The sequence below is a fragment of the Euleptes europaea genome, chromosome 9 (genome assembly GCF_029931775.1).
Source record: "Euleptes europaea isolate rEulEur1 chromosome 9, rEulEur1.hap1, whole genome shotgun sequence".
NCBI lineage: Eukaryota > Metazoa > Chordata > Lepidosauria > Squamata > Sphaerodactylidae > Euleptes > Euleptes europaea.
Genome location: NC_079320.1, coordinates 48,291,915 through 48,311,764, shown reverse-complemented (window position 1 = coordinate 48,311,764; position 19,850 = coordinate 48,291,915). Strand labels below are relative to the sequence as shown.

The 19,850-nt window shown below is 38.9% G+C and overlaps 1 protein-coding gene across 6 annotated transcripts in view; it reads right to left on the bottom strand.

Annotated features, from left to right (window-relative positions):
• Positions 1 to 251: 251 nt before the first annotated feature.
• RAPGEF2 (Rap guanine nucleotide exchange factor 2) overlaps positions 252 to 19,850 on the bottom strand; it is a 172,376-nt gene continuing 152,777 nt past the window's right edge. For 3 of the 6 annotated variants that reach the window (XM_056855237.1, XM_056855242.1, XM_056855241.1), the window contains 10 exons: positions 18,599 to 18,810; positions 18,376 to 18,499; positions 16,527 to 16,550; positions 14,969 to 15,192; positions 13,081 to 13,263; positions 10,969 to 11,121; positions 6,564 to 6,789; positions 5,007 to 5,566; positions 3,053 to 3,358; positions 1,909 to 2,264 (listed from right to left, as the gene is read on the bottom strand). In XM_056855237.1, coding sequence (XP_056711215.1) covers positions 2,239 to 2,264; positions 3,053 to 3,358; positions 5,007 to 5,566; positions 6,564 to 6,789; positions 10,969 to 11,121; positions 13,081 to 13,263; positions 14,969 to 15,192; positions 16,527 to 16,550; positions 18,376 to 18,499; positions 18,599 to 18,810 — 2,038 coding nt within the window. In that variant the 3' untranslated portion in view covers positions 1,909 to 2,238. Of the gene's footprint in view, positions 910 to 1,908; positions 2,265 to 3,052; positions 3,359 to 5,006; positions 5,567 to 6,563; positions 6,790 to 10,968; positions 11,122 to 13,080; positions 13,264 to 14,968; positions 15,193 to 16,526; positions 16,551 to 18,375; positions 18,500 to 18,598; positions 18,811 to 19,850 lie in introns of those variants that run through there. The other 3 variants (XM_056855236.1, XM_056855239.1, XM_056855238.1) reach the window with 3 other exon arrangements.

Genomic DNA, 19,850 nt, shown 5'->3' with positions numbered 1-19,850 from the left:
GGATAAGTTCAGAGTGTAGGGAAAGGAGGCTGTATGTTTATTTCTTTCCTTTCTTCCCTTGCTCCGTATGAAATGTTTGAATAGAACATGGATAATATTTTCATTCATTTATAAAACTTCCTTATATTTTGAATGCTTTAATGCCTCCAGTAGAAGCACATGAAGCTGAATAGCTACACATTTGGCTCTCACATATACAATACCACCATATTTAAACAAACACTAAAGATTGTAAAAATGCAACACATGGATCATTAATGTTATATTTATTTATATTCCAGCTTCATACAAACTGGATAGAAGCATAAACATAGTACATTTCTACCATTTTCAACAAAAATATATAACCAATATGTACAATTATTGTATTAAAAATACAAAAGGGATACAGACTCCACCAATGTCTTTCTAAAAGACATACAGGTACAAGTAGTATCAAAAGTATGAGGAAATCACCAGTTAGTCGTACATTCTGCACTTGACATCACAGAGTGAACTGAGATTAGCAGTCCTATGGTCTACAATTACTTAAATGCCTATATAACATTTGTGCAACTTGTGATAGAGCTATGTTTCTTCTGTCTTGCTATATGCACATGAGGTCCATAGACTATATAATGAAACTGGCAAATGCATATTACATGTAAAATTACAAATGCATAATTGACAAAGTGATATATAAGCAAATAGACAAAAAGCAATGATTACAGGAGAAAGAGAATAATTAAATAAAGCACTGACATTGTTCAATACAGTGAAAAAACACTGCAATTTGATCTTTAAAAGTTGAAGCTATTTACGTTTATCTACTGATCAATATGATCAGCTGAGTTCAATGAAAAAATCCAAGACCAGCAGTTCCTCACATTTGAGTACTACTTGGATTGGCAGCCTTCACTTTTCCGGAGTCTGTGCAAAACCAACACAAAAATAGAAAGGGGGTGGGGGAGAAGAGTGTCATTCAGTCACTCAAGGGCTAATAGCAGCTGTGAGCAGATGATTGCTATCCATTGGCCTTCTCTACACATGCAGTGTTCCTTAAAACCCATGAACCATTGTAAATATTATCACACTAAAGTCTGGTTGAGCTATACTGATTATTTCTCTTTATTTAGTGGCATCTTTATTGCCTAATGCTAAACCAATAAAAAGGAGATCATTAGATCAGGATTAAGAGAGGGCATTAGCATCCAAATTGCCTTGGCAGTAGTGTTATCCAGGTAATTTCTGTGTAATAACTATCGTTACTATTAGTTTGCAGTGGGACGGTAAAAAGGGGAAAATAGTTTATGTAAAAGGTAAGTTTGCCATTTGTCATCTGAATGGGACAAATGTTTTTGCTCACCGTCCTGTCTTCCTCAAGGCACAGGAAATGGACACAAAACATCCTCTTTCTTCACTGTTTACTTGCAAGACTCAACAGCTCTCCATTATTACAGATGCAAATAAGAAACACCAGCAATTCTAAAATTTATCAGCTGTGCTTTGAGTGGAACACTAAAAATGAAGCTCAAGGTAAATGAAAGGCTTTATCCTCCCTATAAACCATGCCATCTTTGCTTAGCCACACACTACATACATATATATATATATTCTTTTTTTAAAAAGTAGTCCAGGCTGGCAACCCTTGTTAAAAGTACAAAATAATACTGTAATTATTCAGATGTAACTTTCCCCCTCTGAACACAACATATAGAGTAGCAACAAAGGCAATGTAAACAAGCAAACAAGCACAGAGTACTTGAAGAATTTCAACGTGGATCTCTTAGTAGGTAAAAGGCAAAATGTAGCTTGCCAACTAGTTGATCTCATTATCCCAAAAGAGGTGAAGTGCTACAACTACAATTAAGATCCAAGGAAGATTTTTTTTTTAAATGCTTCCAGGCTTTGGGGCGGGGGGGGGGGGAGTGCAGTCATGATGCATTGATCTTGGGATTTGGAATGATACTGTGTAATGTGGCAGACAGCGACAGTGGGAGCTGGGAGAATGCTGCACTGTGCATTTCAAGCAACGCAGTTTGAAAAGTGCCAGGGCGATTTCTTCACAGTATTTCACATGCAAGGGGAATAAGAGTGGGGGGAGGAGGGGGAGAAGAAGCCCCATGCTGCTTTAAGGCAGGGAAGGAGGCAAACAGGTCCACCATCCTTTCATTAGAGTTCCAAGGCTCCTGTACGGGGGGGCGTCGTCTTGTGCTCTCCTTTATGTTAGCTCACCCAGGATCCAGAACGCCCCAGTTCTTAAACGGCAGAAACTTGTTCGTCTTCTGCAAACATAATAGGACAGGAGGGAAATACATTTCAGGCTCTTTGAAAATAAGTAGCTAATTTATCCGGTCAATATTCTCATTTTGTTTCCATTAAATGACAAAACCTTTAAAAAATCCCCCTGACTTTTCTCTTAGAATAACACAAACATTTGATCTTAAAATATGCACTGTCATCTGCAGGTTAATTGAAGCAAATCTGATTATTTCTCCTTTACATTAATTCAGTAAGGTTCTAATTTATACTTGTCACAAATATTAAATATCCCTATACTTGGCTCAGTACCACCCCTGGGAGCTTTGCCCATGCTTCAGAGAGCGTGCGGACTTTACAGCAGTTTAGGCATAAAACACAGACCTCTCTCGGGTTTTACACCACAAAAACACACCTAGCGAATTGTGCCTGTGGAAGTGCCATCTAAAAGCAAAGCTAGACACCATATCAAACAAAGACCCAAAATGAGGTATGAGCTTTCAGCACTTACAGAAAGTTATCATATCCTTCAAAGGTTGCTAATAGCTCCCTGAAATTTTCCAGGTACAGCTGGATAGAAATAACTGCTATTTTCTTGGCATGATATTTTTCAAAATTAAGTCAGGGCTGCACGTTTGTCACAAAATAGCTAATCTCAACAGCTGTTATTTCACAAGAAATCATTAGGCAGCAAAACAGAAATACTTTTGAGCTCAGAGCCTTTTTGAGATATGTGAAAACTCTTCTGGATACAAAAAGCTCTTTGGAAACGAATCCTTTATATATCATTCAGAAAATGTGATAAGCTGTTTACCATCCTCCTCTGTGGAAAACCCTTGAGGCTGATAGTGAGCAAGATGTGGGTCTGACTCATTTGGTTTGTGCCACTGAGGTTTGTTAACAGGTCTGCTAGACGAATGACCCTGTGATTGCTGTTGTGAAGTCGAAGTCCCAGAGGCTTCACTTGACCGTGCCACCATCCTAGACCTCTGAAGTGCTACGTTGTAATCTGGAGGTTTTCGGGCTGGATGGGAAACTCCTTCTGTAAAGTCAGCAATAGGTATTCCTACATAACCAGGTGGGGTTGGTGGAGGTTCACGATAGCGGCCCTCTTTTCGAGCTGCAGTAAAACAATGCAATATCATTGGTGGTGATCATTTACACATATTTGTAACAAACACTAGGAATCCATGGATTTTGGCTATATTGACATAATTCAGGTAACTCTGATATGCTTCAGATAAAGTGCAGACTTTAAAATAGTGTGGCATAAAATAACAAAGTATGTATACTATCTGGCCAAAGATTAGAGCAGGTACATGTCACTGATTTCAAAGGAAGAGCCAAACATGTGTTGAAGTTCTCATACTCAAATCAATGAGATCTAGAGGTGCATAATTCTGGCTGTCTTGTGTCTACAGGCACATGATAAATTATGAGATAATTAGAGAAATCAGCTAGTGATAAGACTTAAAATTGTGCATGCAGAGGATGACAACCAGAATCCTTTAGATGTCTAAAGAATACAGTTGATTAAAAATGCACAGTGTAGACAACACATGACTTTGCTTTCATGTTCTAGGGGAAAAACAGAAGAAAATGCAAATAGCACTAACTCAGCTTGCATACTAAACTACTTTGTAAAACAGATTATATTAAAACCATATATGCGGTAGTATTACAGCATATTGCTAAACTCTTGCTTTCCTGTTGCAATAATTTTAGCTAATTTCTATTTTATCAAATTCTCCAAGTGCAGTCCCAATTAAAACAATACAATCAAAAAGTAAGACTGAAATTAAAACATAACTGTTTCTTGAGTACTCTGGTTTTTACTAATTCCTTATGCAGAGTTATACATTTACTTTAAAAAAGGTTTATATTGTCTTTCCAATCAAGTTGCCTGAGGAGTTGGTGAGTGAAGTAATTGAAATTACTCTGAAGAGTGAAATAACGGAAATTACTTTGGTTTATGCATATAAGCGATTGCTGCAGAGAATGAACAAGATCTGGGCCACTGCTGAATCACTGGTCCTTGTGACCCCAAAGTGGCTCTGCAGTGCTTATGAGGAAACCTTCCTGTATTCCGCACAGCTCTACTACAATTTGTGGATCTCCACTTGTCACTCTCTAACTATCTATTCGCCAGTATCTATGAAGTGAAAAATATCTGGAAAAGGTGCAATGTAACTAAAGGAATTATTAGTATTCTAAACTGGTTTAACACATCCTGTAGTAAAAGGTACTCCAACCCTTTAATCCCCTGACCACTAACATAAAAATATTCACATGCTGGTAACCACAGACATATCCAGATCTATGCTAGTCATTAAGGTGGAAAAGAAACGTGAGATAAATAACTTGTATTTATCTCTGATGGTAGAGGATTTCTGAACATCTATTGGTATTGCTGACAGAGAACAAAAATAGGAGCCCATGTAAGAAAAAATAGGAGCCCATGCAAATAAAAAAAAGGTGACCCAAGCACGTAAAATAAGCTGGAATAAAAGACCCAGTGTTAACTAAGGTGTGTGACCATGGCAAGGTCAAGAAGGTTTTGTTTTTTTAACTAAAACATCTACAATAGGACCCATCACTTTTCACAGGACAAAAGGCTTTACTGAAAAAGCAAAACATGACGCAAGGGTATGATTTGTTTTGCTTTTTTTTAAAAAAAAAAAGAAGACAAAAAGAAAAATATTTGTAAAGTAAATTCAGATTTACAACAAATATGTAGGATACTTGGTGGTAAACAAAGTTAAACTTACCAATAAGACCCTTTGCATTACTTGTTGTCAGAGCTATATGAGCTGGCATGGGAATTTGCTTTGAATCCTCTGCTGTTATAGATGTTATGCTACTGGTTTCAGCTTCAATTGATACATCCTTCCCACCCCGCCGTTTTATGGTACCTGTATCACCTTCAGAGTCCTCTCCCCAGTAGCCTGTGGAGGATGCCCAGCTTGCTCTGGACTGTGCTTGATCAAGGCCCTCCCTACCTTGACTCTGCCTGCCATACTTTGTGCCATGATCGGAGAACATCATCGGGTCCATGTGGCTCCCTGAGGCCCACAGTCCTGCCCCATCGCCTGAACTATCGAAATGAGCATGTCCAAAAGGAAGAGTCTCCCAACTTCGCTGGTGCTGTATTGTCTGTATGTTGTCATGGGAACCACTTGAGCAAGAAGTCCAACTGCCACGGCCACTATCTGCTGCATCAAGCGATGCGCGATCTCCCTGATCCTGTGACAGCTCCTCTGTACTGGGAGAAGAAAGCATAGTTGCCCCAGCATACAAGCCTCTGTTCTCTGTCAGTGGTGCATAGGAGCTAAAAGACACAGCAATGAAAGAAGTTAAGATGAACAGTATAGCCATTGGCAAACTGCATATCAAAGGAACTGTGGTGGTGATATTCCCAAGTCTCTTAGATTCATTACGACCACAAATGGAAGGTGAATTTTGTTTCTACCGTTTCCACCTCCCCCATCAATGCACAAAAAAGCTGTAGCATTCCTCTCCATATACAACATATTTACAAAGTAGCTGCTTGTTCAATTTCAGTTTCCTGTAAATACATCAGTGCCCGCCACCCAAAAGTCAGTAGTTGCTGAGCAGACCTCTAATGAAACTGATAACGTGCTGTGAAACAAATGAAACACAGTATCAAAATTCCTTGCAGGCATTAGTAAGGGGGGAAAATGAATCTAAGAGACTTGGGAATATGCTGTATCTCACCACTATCACTGCTAATTTAACTGCATGGAACAGTGGTAAGCAAACTGCATTCTATTCCATTTATTTGAGAACAGGACTTTCCTTACATTTCTCATGCTTCCCAATATGCCTAATGCTGCAGTGCACAGACAGGCAATGCCCAGATCTAAAACCAGAGGCAAAACTGCCCCAGCTGCCCACCTCAATTTAGAAAGCTTGGAAAAGGGACTGGTGGCAGGAATTTGACTGGAAATGAGTCAGATAGAAGTATAGATTAATTCTGAAATCTAGCAGATGCCTCTAAATTATTCTTTCAACTGGCCCCAGCTTGAATCAGGTGAGCTGCATCCACAGCCCATATTTGGCTGTTTGTTAGTAAATTAAATGTAAGTACTACAACAACCATAAGTCATAAAACCATCATAACATATATTACTACCATGCTACCGTCATGGAGGTCAAGGGATGTAGTGTTTCACTTTTCACTGAAAGGTAAGCTTCACTAAAGTGACACCATGAAACTCCCTACTCATACCAGTAAACCCAAATGAAGCCTGTTCTCAAAAGAAAAATAACCAAATAAATGTAAAATGCAGGTAATTGGTTCCTACCCTAGGCTGTACTGATCTGGTTCAATCATGGCTCTTCTGTCAATCCTTCCCACTCCAAGGTTAGTCTCCACAATGCTGACAGAGTGCCTCTGTCTCCTTTCATCATGTACTGAAACTGGCATGGAGTCAAATGAAGAATTGCTGACAATGCTAGATCTGGAAGAAATTTCACTGTGGCCAGAGTCTGAAAAGTTATCCACCGTACCACTGGGAGCCAGAGTATAGCCTGCACAAGGAACAGAGTCGCTTAAATCAATCTGAAGATTTCCACAGTAAACCTTTAATACTGAGGTAAAAATTCAAAATAAAGGAGCTCTTGCAAATGGTTACTTTTTGATTTTAACTTCTTATTGTGAGGCCAAAAGGTACAATGGAGCATAACAGTGTCTGCTTCTTAAGACTGGGCGTTTGAGAGAAAGAAAGAAAAATGTTCATTTGACGAAGTTTTAAGTGCTGAAGTCCCAAGTTACATTTCTACTTGTTGTTACATCTTTAGCAATCTTCAGTACTACTGGGCTGTCACAATGTCCAAATGAGTTCCATGAAAAAGTATCCCAGCTGTCCATAGCACAGCAATTTGAACTGAGGAAAGTGTTGTGTGGACAAAGCCGCAAGTGATCAAGACAACAGTCATGGCCACTAAAAAAACTACCTTGCCACAATAAAAGGAACAGTGGCCAAATAGCTAGGGTTGCATTTCTAAATAATCATGTACACACCTGGCCACAGATATCTCCAGATATATTGGTAGAAGAAATTCTGAATGTGAACCATATCCTAGTCCTTTGTATCAGGGAAAACGGAAACTACACAATATAAAATTAATAAATGTGGAGCATTTGACACAAGCTTTAGCAATACTGAATTTACTCACAGAGGAAATGGGCAGTGCTGCCATGGGCGTGACCTAATTTTGTAAGCATTTGGTCAAGAAACCAGGGCATGATGCCTCAAGGAAACACTAAGATAACCTTACTACTAACAGAAGATGCCCCATTATTCTAAAATGGGATTGTTTCTATAAGTTAGGGGGTTCTGTCCCTTCTGACCTTCTTCAATATCTTAAAGCACTAGATGTTAACAAGGATATGGGTTTCCTGGGAAAATATGAATTGGGATAGAAAATTGCCTGATCTCATAATCAGAAAAAGATCATATTGGCACGTTTATTTTGACATATTCTGTAAACAACTTTTTTTTAAAAAACGGTGTTAATTTCATGTCTCCATAGCAACAAATGCTTAAACCAAAGATTCAGGAGGAAAAAAATCAAGTGTGGTAGTTATATTAAAACACATTCAGAACTTTATGAGGAAATTATTTTTATCAGAATACCTGTACAAAAATTAAGATAATATGTATTTGTGCTCTTACACACACTTCACCTGGGTTTATAAATCCATAAAACATAAATGTACATAATAACTTTGAAACTGCCATTCTTACCTGGCAATGGCATTGTTTTATGAAACAATGAATATTTAGAAGCAGAAAAAAGGCAGTTTGGAAAATTCTGTGCACCCCATCGTTCTTTCTTTAGCAATCTCTATTGACCCAGCAATCTTGGACATAACCAATCTTACAAATATCCCACTATTTCCACCCTCTGAATAGAAGCCACTGCCACCAGAAATTTAGCCACAGCCAAAGTAATGTGCCCCATATCTCTGAATATTACTGATATTCTCATAACTACCTACTTGCTGATGCTATAGCAGTCTAAATGCATGAAAAGATTTGTACTACAGGCTTGACTTCAAAGCAAACCGCAAATATACTGACTACTCCCACACTCTTTCACAATGCAATTCTAAGCAGAGTTATGCCAGTCTAAATAAATTACTTTTGGTGGGCTTAGAAATAGTAACTTGGTACAGGATTGTACTGTTAGCGTAGGTGTTGAGCAATTTCTGCCTTTGCTTTTTCTTTGTCTCTATGTATGAGTCACTGCAGTTTCCCTCAACTCCTTGGAAACCTTCTATACATCCAACTAATTCTACACCACTAAAATAATATTCAGTATCTTATAGTTTTACCCACCTATAAGACTATCTGCATTTTAAGGGCAAATTACACAACTGTTTGTAATTGTATTCCAATTGGTGGCCGGGGGTGGGTGTTTAAGAAAAGCAGCTTCTGAGAGGACAGCAGTAGTGGGGAGATCTGAGGTGGAAAATGGGTTAAACATCCTCCCTCCTACACCATTTCTCTACTCATAATAACATACTGAGGAAATCTTACAGTTATAACAAAAACACTCACACATGCATGGAAGTGCAGTTCATAAGATGTTTCCCAAGTAACCAGAAGCAGCAAACAACTCACATCTTTTAGGTTTCCAATTTAATATGCCAACAGAGAACCTGCACACTCATAACAAGATGCATGAGTTCTAAATGCATGTGGATGAATAAGTGTGAAAGTTCTCCCTTGCCCCATTCATTGTACATGCAAGTATTTGTGTATCCATTTTCACCACCATGCACCATTACACAAGATGCCATCTTGAGTTTTCTTTTTCCTACACAGAAGGAATATTCAGAGAAGTAGAGGAAAGCAAATATACCTGACTATCAAATATTTATGCTGGCTAAACAGAACTATTTCTAGTTCTGTTTAACCAGAATAAATATTTGATAGTCACGTATATTTGAGACCAATTTATCGAACTCAAACTATTGTCCAACCTTTGACAAACTCACAAGAAATCCAATACACTTAGCTTGGTATTTATCCATTTTTAAAAAATTCTTTCAGCAAAGGGCAAAGCATTTGGAACTATCTCCATGGACTTCAGGGGCTCTTTCTCGTATTAAATTCACAACATGGGAACTGCTAAAGCGTTGTTTTCTTATAAGCCACAAATACAAAACAGAGGTGTGACATTATAGCTCCTGTCCTGATACAATCATCTCTTCCAGAAGCTCCGGTAATATCATCATGGGAAGAAACTGCAACATGCTCTCTTCTCAAGAGGCTCAAGTCTTGTTACATTTAGGCACTGTTCTCTACAGCTTATTCAAACTATGCGGCAACAAATACACCTCTGGGAGAATGGAAATGGAAAAACAGACGGGGCCACTGCTCAGTGGTTCAACATCTACTTGGTAAGGAAAAGGTTCCAGGGTCAATCCAATTAAACAGATTAGGTAGTAGGTGATGTGAAAGACTTCTACCTGAGTCCCCAGAAAGCCAATGCCAGAGTAAATCCTGGCTTGGATAACCAACGGTCTGAGACTTGAGTATAAACCACCTCCATGTGTTCATGATATGATGGAATACTATTTTGTTGCCATAAGCCAACCTTCTGTTCACTGCAACCCAATGGCACAAATATATGGACACTGTTATGATGACTTTCTCTCTCTCCCAGTTTGGGGAAGTAAGGGCTTGCCTGCATACTCAGAATGAACACATGAACCTGCCTTATACTGAATTGGTCCATCAAAGTCAGTACTGTCTACTCAGACCAGCAGCGGCTCTCCAGGGTCTCAGGCAGAGGTCTTTCACATCACCTACCTGCCTAGTTGGGGAAGGTACTGGCAAACCACCCCGCAAACAAAGTCTGCCTTGGAAATGTCGGGATGTGACGTCACCCCATGGGTCAGGAATGACCAGGTGCTTGCACAGGGGACCTTTACCTTTACCTACCTGCCTTGTCCCTTTAACTGGAGATACCGGGGATTGAACCTGGGACCTTCTACATACTAAGCAGATGCTCTACCATTGAGCTGCAGCCCCTCCCAAATGTGATAAAAGTGTGCTGTTAGGAAATGCTTTAATAAGCCAGTGTTTGCATTTCTGGGGATTTTAATCTTTTCTATGAGTTGGCAGATAATGAAGTGTGTTACCATCTTATATGACCGGATATATCTGGATCTAACTAAGGGTGCTGGGCTTTGGCTGGGATAGAGAGTGGGGTATACATTCAAAAATAAAAAACAAATTTTAAAAAATGGAATCCACCTAGAAATATTATATGAGAACAAGGGAACATTTTCTCCCTAAACACACAAACTTTTAATTCCTATTTTGTGAAAGTTTCTACATTTCACACTTCTAGGAAAGAGTGAGGCATACCGGTCCTTCCCTCCCCCAACATAACACTTGAGTGGGTTACACCTGACTGATGAACCATAAACCAGAATATGACACAATTATTTGAAGAGAGCTTTTAACTATGATTTCAATATTAGAGCTGCACCAAGGAAGTCATAGTTAAAGTAGTCAAATGCACATATACATGTCCTGTGGGACTGGACTGAAGATGAGAAGTTATACTGTGGCTTGACTACATAACTAGTATCTTAACTTGGTTAAAGTAGCAAACAGTTGTTATTGCCAGCCATGAATGTGCAGAGAAGACACAGGGAGAGAAAACAAATTTCTAAAAGTGTTTATATACCTTTTCTTGGAGAGCCCTGTGGTGACGTGGGAGGAGAAGATAGTTGTGAAGAAGCATTTGAAATCGTGTCCTCGGCTTGTTTCTTATGACGATCTAAACTTCCCTCTTCAGAAAGTGAAAGAATTTTCTTTAAAGCTTGTGGGGAGTTTATGCCTTTAATGAAAGAAAATAGGGCTTCTCGTTAACAAAATGCACACATACCTTTTCCACTTTGTAGAAGATGTGTTTAAAAAGACGCAGTCATCATACATAACACTGAAATCACTATTGTTACATTTTTAATCATACCTTCCTTGAAGTTCAGGGCAGCAAACATAATTACTCCCTCTCATTTATACTCACAATTTTGTGAGGTAGGGGAGGTTGTGACTAAGGCTATACAATAAGTGTCTTGGCTGTGTGGCAAACTGTCTGGTCCCCGACCTAGTGAACCAAGAGATACACAATGTACTTGAGGGCCGGGGCTTCCTTTATTGAATCAATTCATCTCTTGAAGGGTCTTCCTCTTTTCTTGCTGTCTTCAACGTTTCCTAGCATTGTTTTTTCCAGTGACTCTTGTCCTCTCAGAATGTGACCAAAGTACAATAGCCTCAGTTTAGTCATTTTAGCTTCTAGGGAGAGTTCAGGCTTGATTTGATCTAGAACCCAGTTATTTGTCTTTTTGGCGGTCCATAGTATCCATAAAACTCTCCTACAATACCACATTTCAAAGGAATCTACTTTCTTCCTGTACGCTTTCTTCATTGTCTAACTTTCACACCTGTACATAGTAATGGGGGCTATTATGGCATGAATTAACTTGATCTTGGTCACCAGCAACACATCCATACATTTAAGAATTTTGTAGCTTCTTCATGGTTGCCCTTCCCAAGAAATCTTCTTCTGATTTCTTGGCTGCTGTCTCCTTTTTAATTGATCAGGGGGCCAAGGAATAGAAAATCTTGAACAATTTCAATTTCTTTATCGTCAACCTTGAAATTCCCTTGTAATCATTTCTTTTGACTTCTTGATGTTCAGCTGTAATCCTGTTTGGCACTTTCTGTTTTAATCTTCATCAGTTGTCGTTTCAAGTCTTCACTGATTTCTACTAGTAATGTGATCTCATTTGCATATTTCAACCTGTTAATGTCCCTTCCACCAATTTTCACTCCACTCTCATCTAAATCTAATGCAGCTTTCCTTATATGTTCCTTATATGCAGCTTTCCTTATATGTTCTGCATACAGATTGAACAGATAGGGAGATAAAATACATCTTTGTCTGACACTTTTGCCAACTGGAAACCATTCTGTTTCTCCATATTCTGTCCTACCAGTAGCCTCTTGTCCAGAATACAGGTTGTGCATCAAAACAATCAGATGCTGTGGTACACGCATTTCCTTTAAAACCAACTATAGTTTTTCATGATCCACACTGTTAAAAGCTTTGCTGTAATATATGAAACGCAGGTTGATTTTCTTCTGAAATTCTCTCGTATATTCCAGTAACCACCCTAACCACCATGTGTATTCATGGCTCCCTCTTGGACGCACACCATAACGTGTGTGTCAGCAAAGCTTAGAGCAATACCGTAAGGGGCATAGAATCTATCAAGAGGCTAAACTTCTAGCAGAGTCACCCAAGGCAGAATGGTCACAGCTGAGACACTAGAGTAAGATGTATCCACCACCACCACCCTTCAGGGATCAATGGCCACATCAGCAGAAGAGAACAGATAGTTCCAGTGGTGATGGGGGCGTGATGGAGCCATGAACATAAATGGTTTTAAAAGGGAGTTAGACAGATTCATGGAGGATGGGTACATTAATGGCCACACTGAATGGGTAGGTAGAGTGAGGAGGCGGAAGGGGGTGAAATCACTTTCTTTCTCTTCGATGAGCAGATCTCCACTTGCACAAGAGGCAAAAAGGATAATGTAACTCCTATCCCTCTCTCCATTATACCACCCAACCAGTACAGATGAACATGTAAGCCCCTTACCCCAGGAATAAACATCCCAGGATTTTTGTTTACAGCTGCTTGAATAAACCTTTTTTTAGTATTTAATAATATGAAAGTTTTCTTTCTTTTTCTTTTTTCTTTTAACAAAATGGAATCTCACACATCACTTACCAAAGGGGGGGAGGTCCTTGACTGGTACTTTCTTACGAGAAGGATAAAGAGATACAGCAGGAACCTGCAATGCCTGGTTTGCTTTGTGCTGCTGCTGCTGTACCTTCTGCTGTATACCTGACCTATGTGCAACAGGAGATGTTTCAGGCTTTCCAGATCGTTTGTCCCCTGGAGTCTTGGGTACTTCAGCAAAAAAAATAAAAAAAATAAAAAAATTAATATATTAAAATTACAGTCAAGACTATTTCTGGAACTCCTGATTATTAAAACACAGGCAAGATTAAAAATAAAATTTGAGTCACTTCTAAAGACTTTGCTGATTTAAACTCAGAATTTATTGGTCCCATCATTTGGCTATTTTTCCCAACAATGTCGAGATGTGAAGGCCCCAAAAGTTCAGGAAACCACTGGATTTTTTCTGTTTTCCAAAGCCTTTAAAAAAAATCTTTCCGATGAAAAAAATGGAAATTTGGGGAGTGCTGAAAAAGTTCCTCTGAATTATTTTCTCTTTTAGAATGAGTGTAATGTTTTTAAGGACAAGGTGGGCAAGCAGTAGACATATACAGCTCTTAAATCCAAGAAGCATTTCTGCCCCTAGAAGGATAGTTAATCTTTATGAGGGGAGCACACAGAGCTTTCACTGCTTCTCAACTGTTGCATGCCTTCTGTTGTCCTGTATCTATGTTCATACTACGCCATTTGAATGTGCAGATAAGGGTTATGTGGGACATGGTCCAGAATTCTGGGAGGGAAACTGTCAGAGTAACAAGTTGCCCATAATAATCTGACAGAGACAGCTGACAGGTAGCTGTCAGATCAGAGGCATCTAGGATGCAAGAGGCAGCAATAGCCTTGCAGGTTCTAGGGTGAACTGCAACTAACCGGTTTGAAGCAGTAAGGATGATGTAATACTGTGGCCAGGTCTGCAGGTGGCCTTATTGGTTTCAGGTGGAGTTCTGTATATATGCCTATGTAACTGAAACTCTGTGTTGGGAAGTTTGGTGGAGAGAAGTGTACGTGACGGTTTGTCTTTTATCTGTGCACTGTAAATTAAACAACACTGTTTTCTATAAAGCAAGGAGATCTGGTGGTGTGTCCTGGATAACTGCTAATCTGCCTGCTTCCACGTCAGAAACAAGTCAAAAGCTAAGAACAAAATCTTGGGGGGTGGGGAGGAGAGTGGATACATTCTTCATTGGCATTGAGCTCCAACATCAAATATAACTCAGGATGTGGGTGATTACAATGTACTACCAACAAAGAAACCTTTATTCACATTATAGCTTGCAAGGTTCACCTCATTCGTGCAACTTTTGTACAGTATAATTTTATGAAAATCAATATAAGACAACATCTATCCTATTTAAGTTTCTTAAAAGTCCCTCTTAATGTTTCCACAATGATCTGATCAGGTGATAATCTTGTCATCTCAGAACAAGTTGAACTACAGCAATTATTACACTGGATAACTCCTCCACCTCAAAAAACAGATTAGCAATTTGGAAGAAAGAGCAGAAATAAACAGCAGCACTTTCAACTTCTGCCACACTGCTTTATGGATTTCTAAACCATGGAATGCTGGATAGCTTTATTATTACATAGAACAGAAAAGGGAGACAAAGTGTTACAGGTATTTTCCCCTATAATATCTCTCTTTTTTCTCTCTTCTCCAGGCTGGCTGCTGACCTGTGTGTCCATGAACTGGGTGCCATCTGGATTTTAGAGTTTATGGAATTTGTGGAATTATGATTTTAATTGTAAATTATATTTTGCATGCTTATTACTGTATTGAAACCGATGTTTCTATGACATGAGGCACTCTGATCCCAGCTTTGGCTGGGATAGAGCGGATACAAATTTAAAAACAAACAAATAAGAAAATGCTCACATGTATTGCTGGCTGGTTCACATTGCAGAGACAGTGCCTGGAGACTCTCTTCATCCATTTCCAGGTCCAAATTAGACAGATACTGCTTGACTTTGCGAGCCATCTGAGCATCTTCATATAGTTTTTTGGCATTAAGAAAAGAGCTGCGACGGACCCGCTTTTTGTGTCCACCTGTTTGTGCAACATCAAGCACTGCCGTGTTTGTACTACCTTGACTGAGAGACCTGGGGTGAAGCAAGACAAGATGATAAATGTGTAACTTGGCTTATCACAGTATCTTCCAATGAACTTGAAACATGCAAAGGCCTGCATGATGCCAGTCTATGGTCAAAGCTTACATGCCTCATTCAAGGAAGTCAAACAGCTAAAATACAGAGAAAGTTAAGAATCAAGACCACTCTTAATTCAATTGTATCGGTGCATATATAGTCATTAAAGTAAGTTCATGTGAGTTATTCTGCTCCAAATATGCAATTCTACTTCATCACTGAAAAAATGGCCACGCCAACTGTCCCACTGTAAATGCTAAAAAGGCTGGGGCATTAAAAAAAAGGCTCATGCAACAAAGTTTACCTGACCAATAAAGGTGTTCAAAGCATCATTGAAGCTGAGCTTCAAAATGTAGCAAGTAGAACTCAAGGTATACTTCCTGCGGGTGCATGTTAAAATGTTTTATAACAAGCAGCCCCTTGGCGCAGAGTGGTAAGCTGCAGTACTGCAGTCCAAGCTCTGTTCACGACCTGAAGTCAATCCCGAAAGAAGTTGGTTTCAGGTAGCTGGCTCAAGGTTGACTCAGCCTTCCATCCTTACGAGGTTGGTAAAATTAGTATCCAGCTTGTTGGGGGTAAAGTGCAGATGACTGAGGAAGGCAATGGCAAACCATTCCATAAACAAAGTCAGCCTAGTAAACGTCGGGATGTGACGTCACCCCATGGGTCAGTAATGACCCGGTGCTTGCCTTTATTTGTAATGTACCCCAAAAGCCCTCTGTATTTGCATTACCTCCCCACATTAACCCAGCTAAATAGGATGTCATGTTAAATAAAACGTTCTATTAGTTAATAGGAAAACAGCATGCAAATTTGGATGTATTTATGTATGACAGCTATTTTGCTTCAAATTTGTTAACAGCATAAAATGGAGGCTGGTTTGTAGAAAGAAAATTTAGTTAGTTGAGCTGTAAAAAGCATCATAGATAAACTTATACAATATGTGGCGTTAGACAGTTCTATTAATTTACATAGCAGACATCAATTTATTTCTTTTTTTTATCTGAACCACCATCCATTTTGAACACTATTCCCACTGAGAATGGCAATTTTGGGACTACTAGATGAAACTATGGCGTCTCATCACTTGCTTTTCTGTAAAGTTTCACAGCTCTTGGATTGCTGTCCTCAAGCAAAGGCAGTACTGGATTAAATGTGATGCAAGAACAAATAGGTTAACAAAGGGGGGGGGAATGCCAGAGCACCAGAAAATTAAGGGAAGCAAGAGGAAACAATGCAGATGTCCAGAAAAGAATGCTTGTCTGTATGTTTTCTCTGCAACCACTTACCCCAAGCTTCTCCACTTCTTCTTCCTGCAAGTGAGAGCCATGAATATTGTAGCATGGATTTAAGGAAGAGACAGAGAAAGATTATAAGCTCAGAAAGAAAAGATAAGGACAAGCAGTACAAGAAAGCCCACAATAGCCTTATTACAGGAACTCCACAGAGAGTACAAATGAAATCAAATGAAAAACTACATGCTAAGCTACATACACATTTACTTACTTACACCTTTAGTTTATACAGGTGTTATACAATTTGCAATAATAATGTTTCTGTGACTTCCTTGCTTCTCAGGTTTCATATAATATACTTTGCTTTAGCATGCATTACCCAAAACACCGACCCGTTGAATATTTTTAGATGTCCAAACTGATTTTAAAATACAAAATTCATTATCCTTTATTAAATTACGAAAAAGGGAGTAATTTATAAATCTACTGCAGCTTTTATGGGTTAACATTTTATAAAATTAAGTCATATCAACTAACAGACATGATTAATAAGAATGAATATGTGCTACCTGGATTAGTTAAATCTCAACAATTTGAAAGCCTGGTGCATTCCAGACAGCATGCGCATTACCCTACCTTCTAAAGTACTAAAGTTTCACTGAAATACTTTCAATGCCAGGCCTTCATGCTGCTTTTGAAAAAGAAGAATGGCAATAATTCCTAGAAGCAAGTGTCTTCACCAAATCCCTGCAACAGCTTTAAGTACAAAGGTGATATACACCTAATTTGTGTTAGCACCATATGTGTAATGAGACAAGAGTGTTCTTCATGAATGGAGCAGTTAAACTGCAGCAGTAATAAAAAAAGGCAAAATACAGCTGCTCAATTGCTCGTGACAGCATTATTGTGCCATGAGGCTGAAGCTGGCAAACCTCAGCAAAAAATGTGTGCGTAAAGTGCCGTCAAGTCGCAGCTGACTTATGGCGACCCCTTATGGGGTTTTCATGGCAAGAGACTAACAGAGGCGGTTTGCCAGTGCCTTCCTCTGCATAGCAACTATGGTATTCCTTGGTAGTCTCCCATCCAAATACTAACCAGGGCTGACCTTGCTTAGCTTCCAAGATCTGACGAGATCAGGCTGTACCATGCTGCCTTCTCTCCTACTCAGCAAAAAATACAGTACCACAAAAAGGCAGGGTGCATGTGGTACTGAACAACGGGCAGCTGAATTGTGACTGTATGAAATTAGGTGTCACCTCCCATTTGTCAAATGCATTTGGAAGCCTGATATAGCATTGTATGAAAATGTGAACATATATGCTACAAAATAGCACTAAAATAGTTGAAAAGACTACTGCTTACTTTCCAATTGATGCATCTAGTAATACATGGTCATTAAATAAGATGCTGCTATATGAATTGAAGTGAGCCCCACAGCGCTGAGTGGTAAGCTGCAGTATTGCAGTCAAAGCTCTGATCATGACCTGAGTTCGATCATGACAGAAATTGGTTTTAGGTAGCCAGCTTAAGGTTGACTCACCTTTCCATCCTTCCGAGGTCAGTAAAATAAGCACTCAGCTTGCTGGGAGTAAAATATAGACAACTAGGGAAGGCAATGGCAAACCACCCCATAAACATAGTCTGCCTAGTAAATGTTGTGATGTGTTGTCACCCCATGGGTCAGTAATGACCCGGTGCTTACACAGGGGATTACCTTTACCTTTTTATATGAATTGACATCTCAACTGTAAGGCTCATGCTTAGATTGAGTGCAAAGCACACTAACCTCTGTTGGTAGTAAAAAAATAATTTCAGTATAACTATATATATATATATATATATATATATACACACACACTTACAGCTTTCAAATAAATTTCTGTTAAAATCAAAGCAACCTCACCTAGTCCTGAACATTAAAGCAGGATCCATGTTAACAGAAGCCATTCGGCCCACATGGCGAATCTCTTTTGCAATCATTCGTAGTTTCTCAAAGTTTACCAAACCTTCCACTTTGGAATCGTTGCCTGCATTGGTAAGAGTTAGGTACAAATCAGTGCATCATCTGCCACTAGCCAGAAATTTAAAAAATAATAAATCATTTGTGTAATTTTTTAAAAACTTACCTTCATGAAGAAATGTTAGGTCCTTTTTGATTACAGGGAACAGTGGAATAATTGGGGGCTGTAGGTTTTGGCTGTTCAAGACATTGCGGTATTTTGCCATGTTCCTCGATGGATCAAATAAATCCTGAAGATCTTGAAACAATTTCTCATATTTGCTTGGAAGTTTTTCCCAAGTGGTACGAAGTCTTGCAACTGGAGCTAAGTTCAGGCCACTAAAGAAAGAGTTAAGTAGGTTCTACCTTCTCTGATGCCCATTTAAAATTAAACCTGCATGCAAGGAATCTCAAAAATATGTTCTAATATACAAATTTGTGAAGCAAGAAACAATAGTCAAATAATTTAATAGAGCAATTAAATCTGGTACCGGTTAATACAAATTCTGGTTTCACGACTATACATCTTAAAAGTGTTTAAAACTGTAATGTTCAAACAGTGCTCATGAGGTGAAGATTAATTTCAATAGAATATAGTAGAAATGAATTCGAGCTCCAGTCTTTTACCAAAAATACTCTCAGACACATCACAGCATTGCCTTCCAAACAGTAACAGGGACACTTTTAGGAGTGACGTTGCCATGATCATCAGTAAGCATTTGTTACACCAGATGGAAGTTTTGTAATGAGTAGTACAGTAAAGACTATTCAGCAATTGCAGCTGTAAAACACTATGAATCATTCCCTTAGTACTAGGCAAAAGAAGAATGTCATTACCAGTGTACCAGAAGAGACATCAGTTAGCTATGCTCATTTGCATACAGGGTGATATTGATTATAAAAGCCCTCTGTTATCAGAGCTCCAGATCTCTGACATTCAGCTTTGCCTCTCATATCAGTGTCAGCAGTTAAAATGGTCGACTAAAATGCCTTAACTGATGCTAATTTGAGACAAAAATTAATGATTTCAGACCTGACTAATGATTGTAAGAGGCCCCTAATGATCAAATCTACTTATTTACTGAGTGATAGTTCTTTGCCCTACTGACCTCTGTAACAATGATCAGATTTTCTCTGGTCACAATTCAGAAATTTTAGTTTGCCAGGTGTTTAGAAATGCTTACAGATAGATAAGTGGTAATGTCACGTTTATGACAATCATTTAAAGATCATAGATAGCTTCTGGAAGAAATATCCACCCTTTAAACTTGCTCTACTTGAACTAGGACTCTGCCCAAAACATACGACATGGATTATCTCAAGGGATATTATTCTAGCAATATTGTTAATTCAAAACAAAAACACACAAACAGTAATAT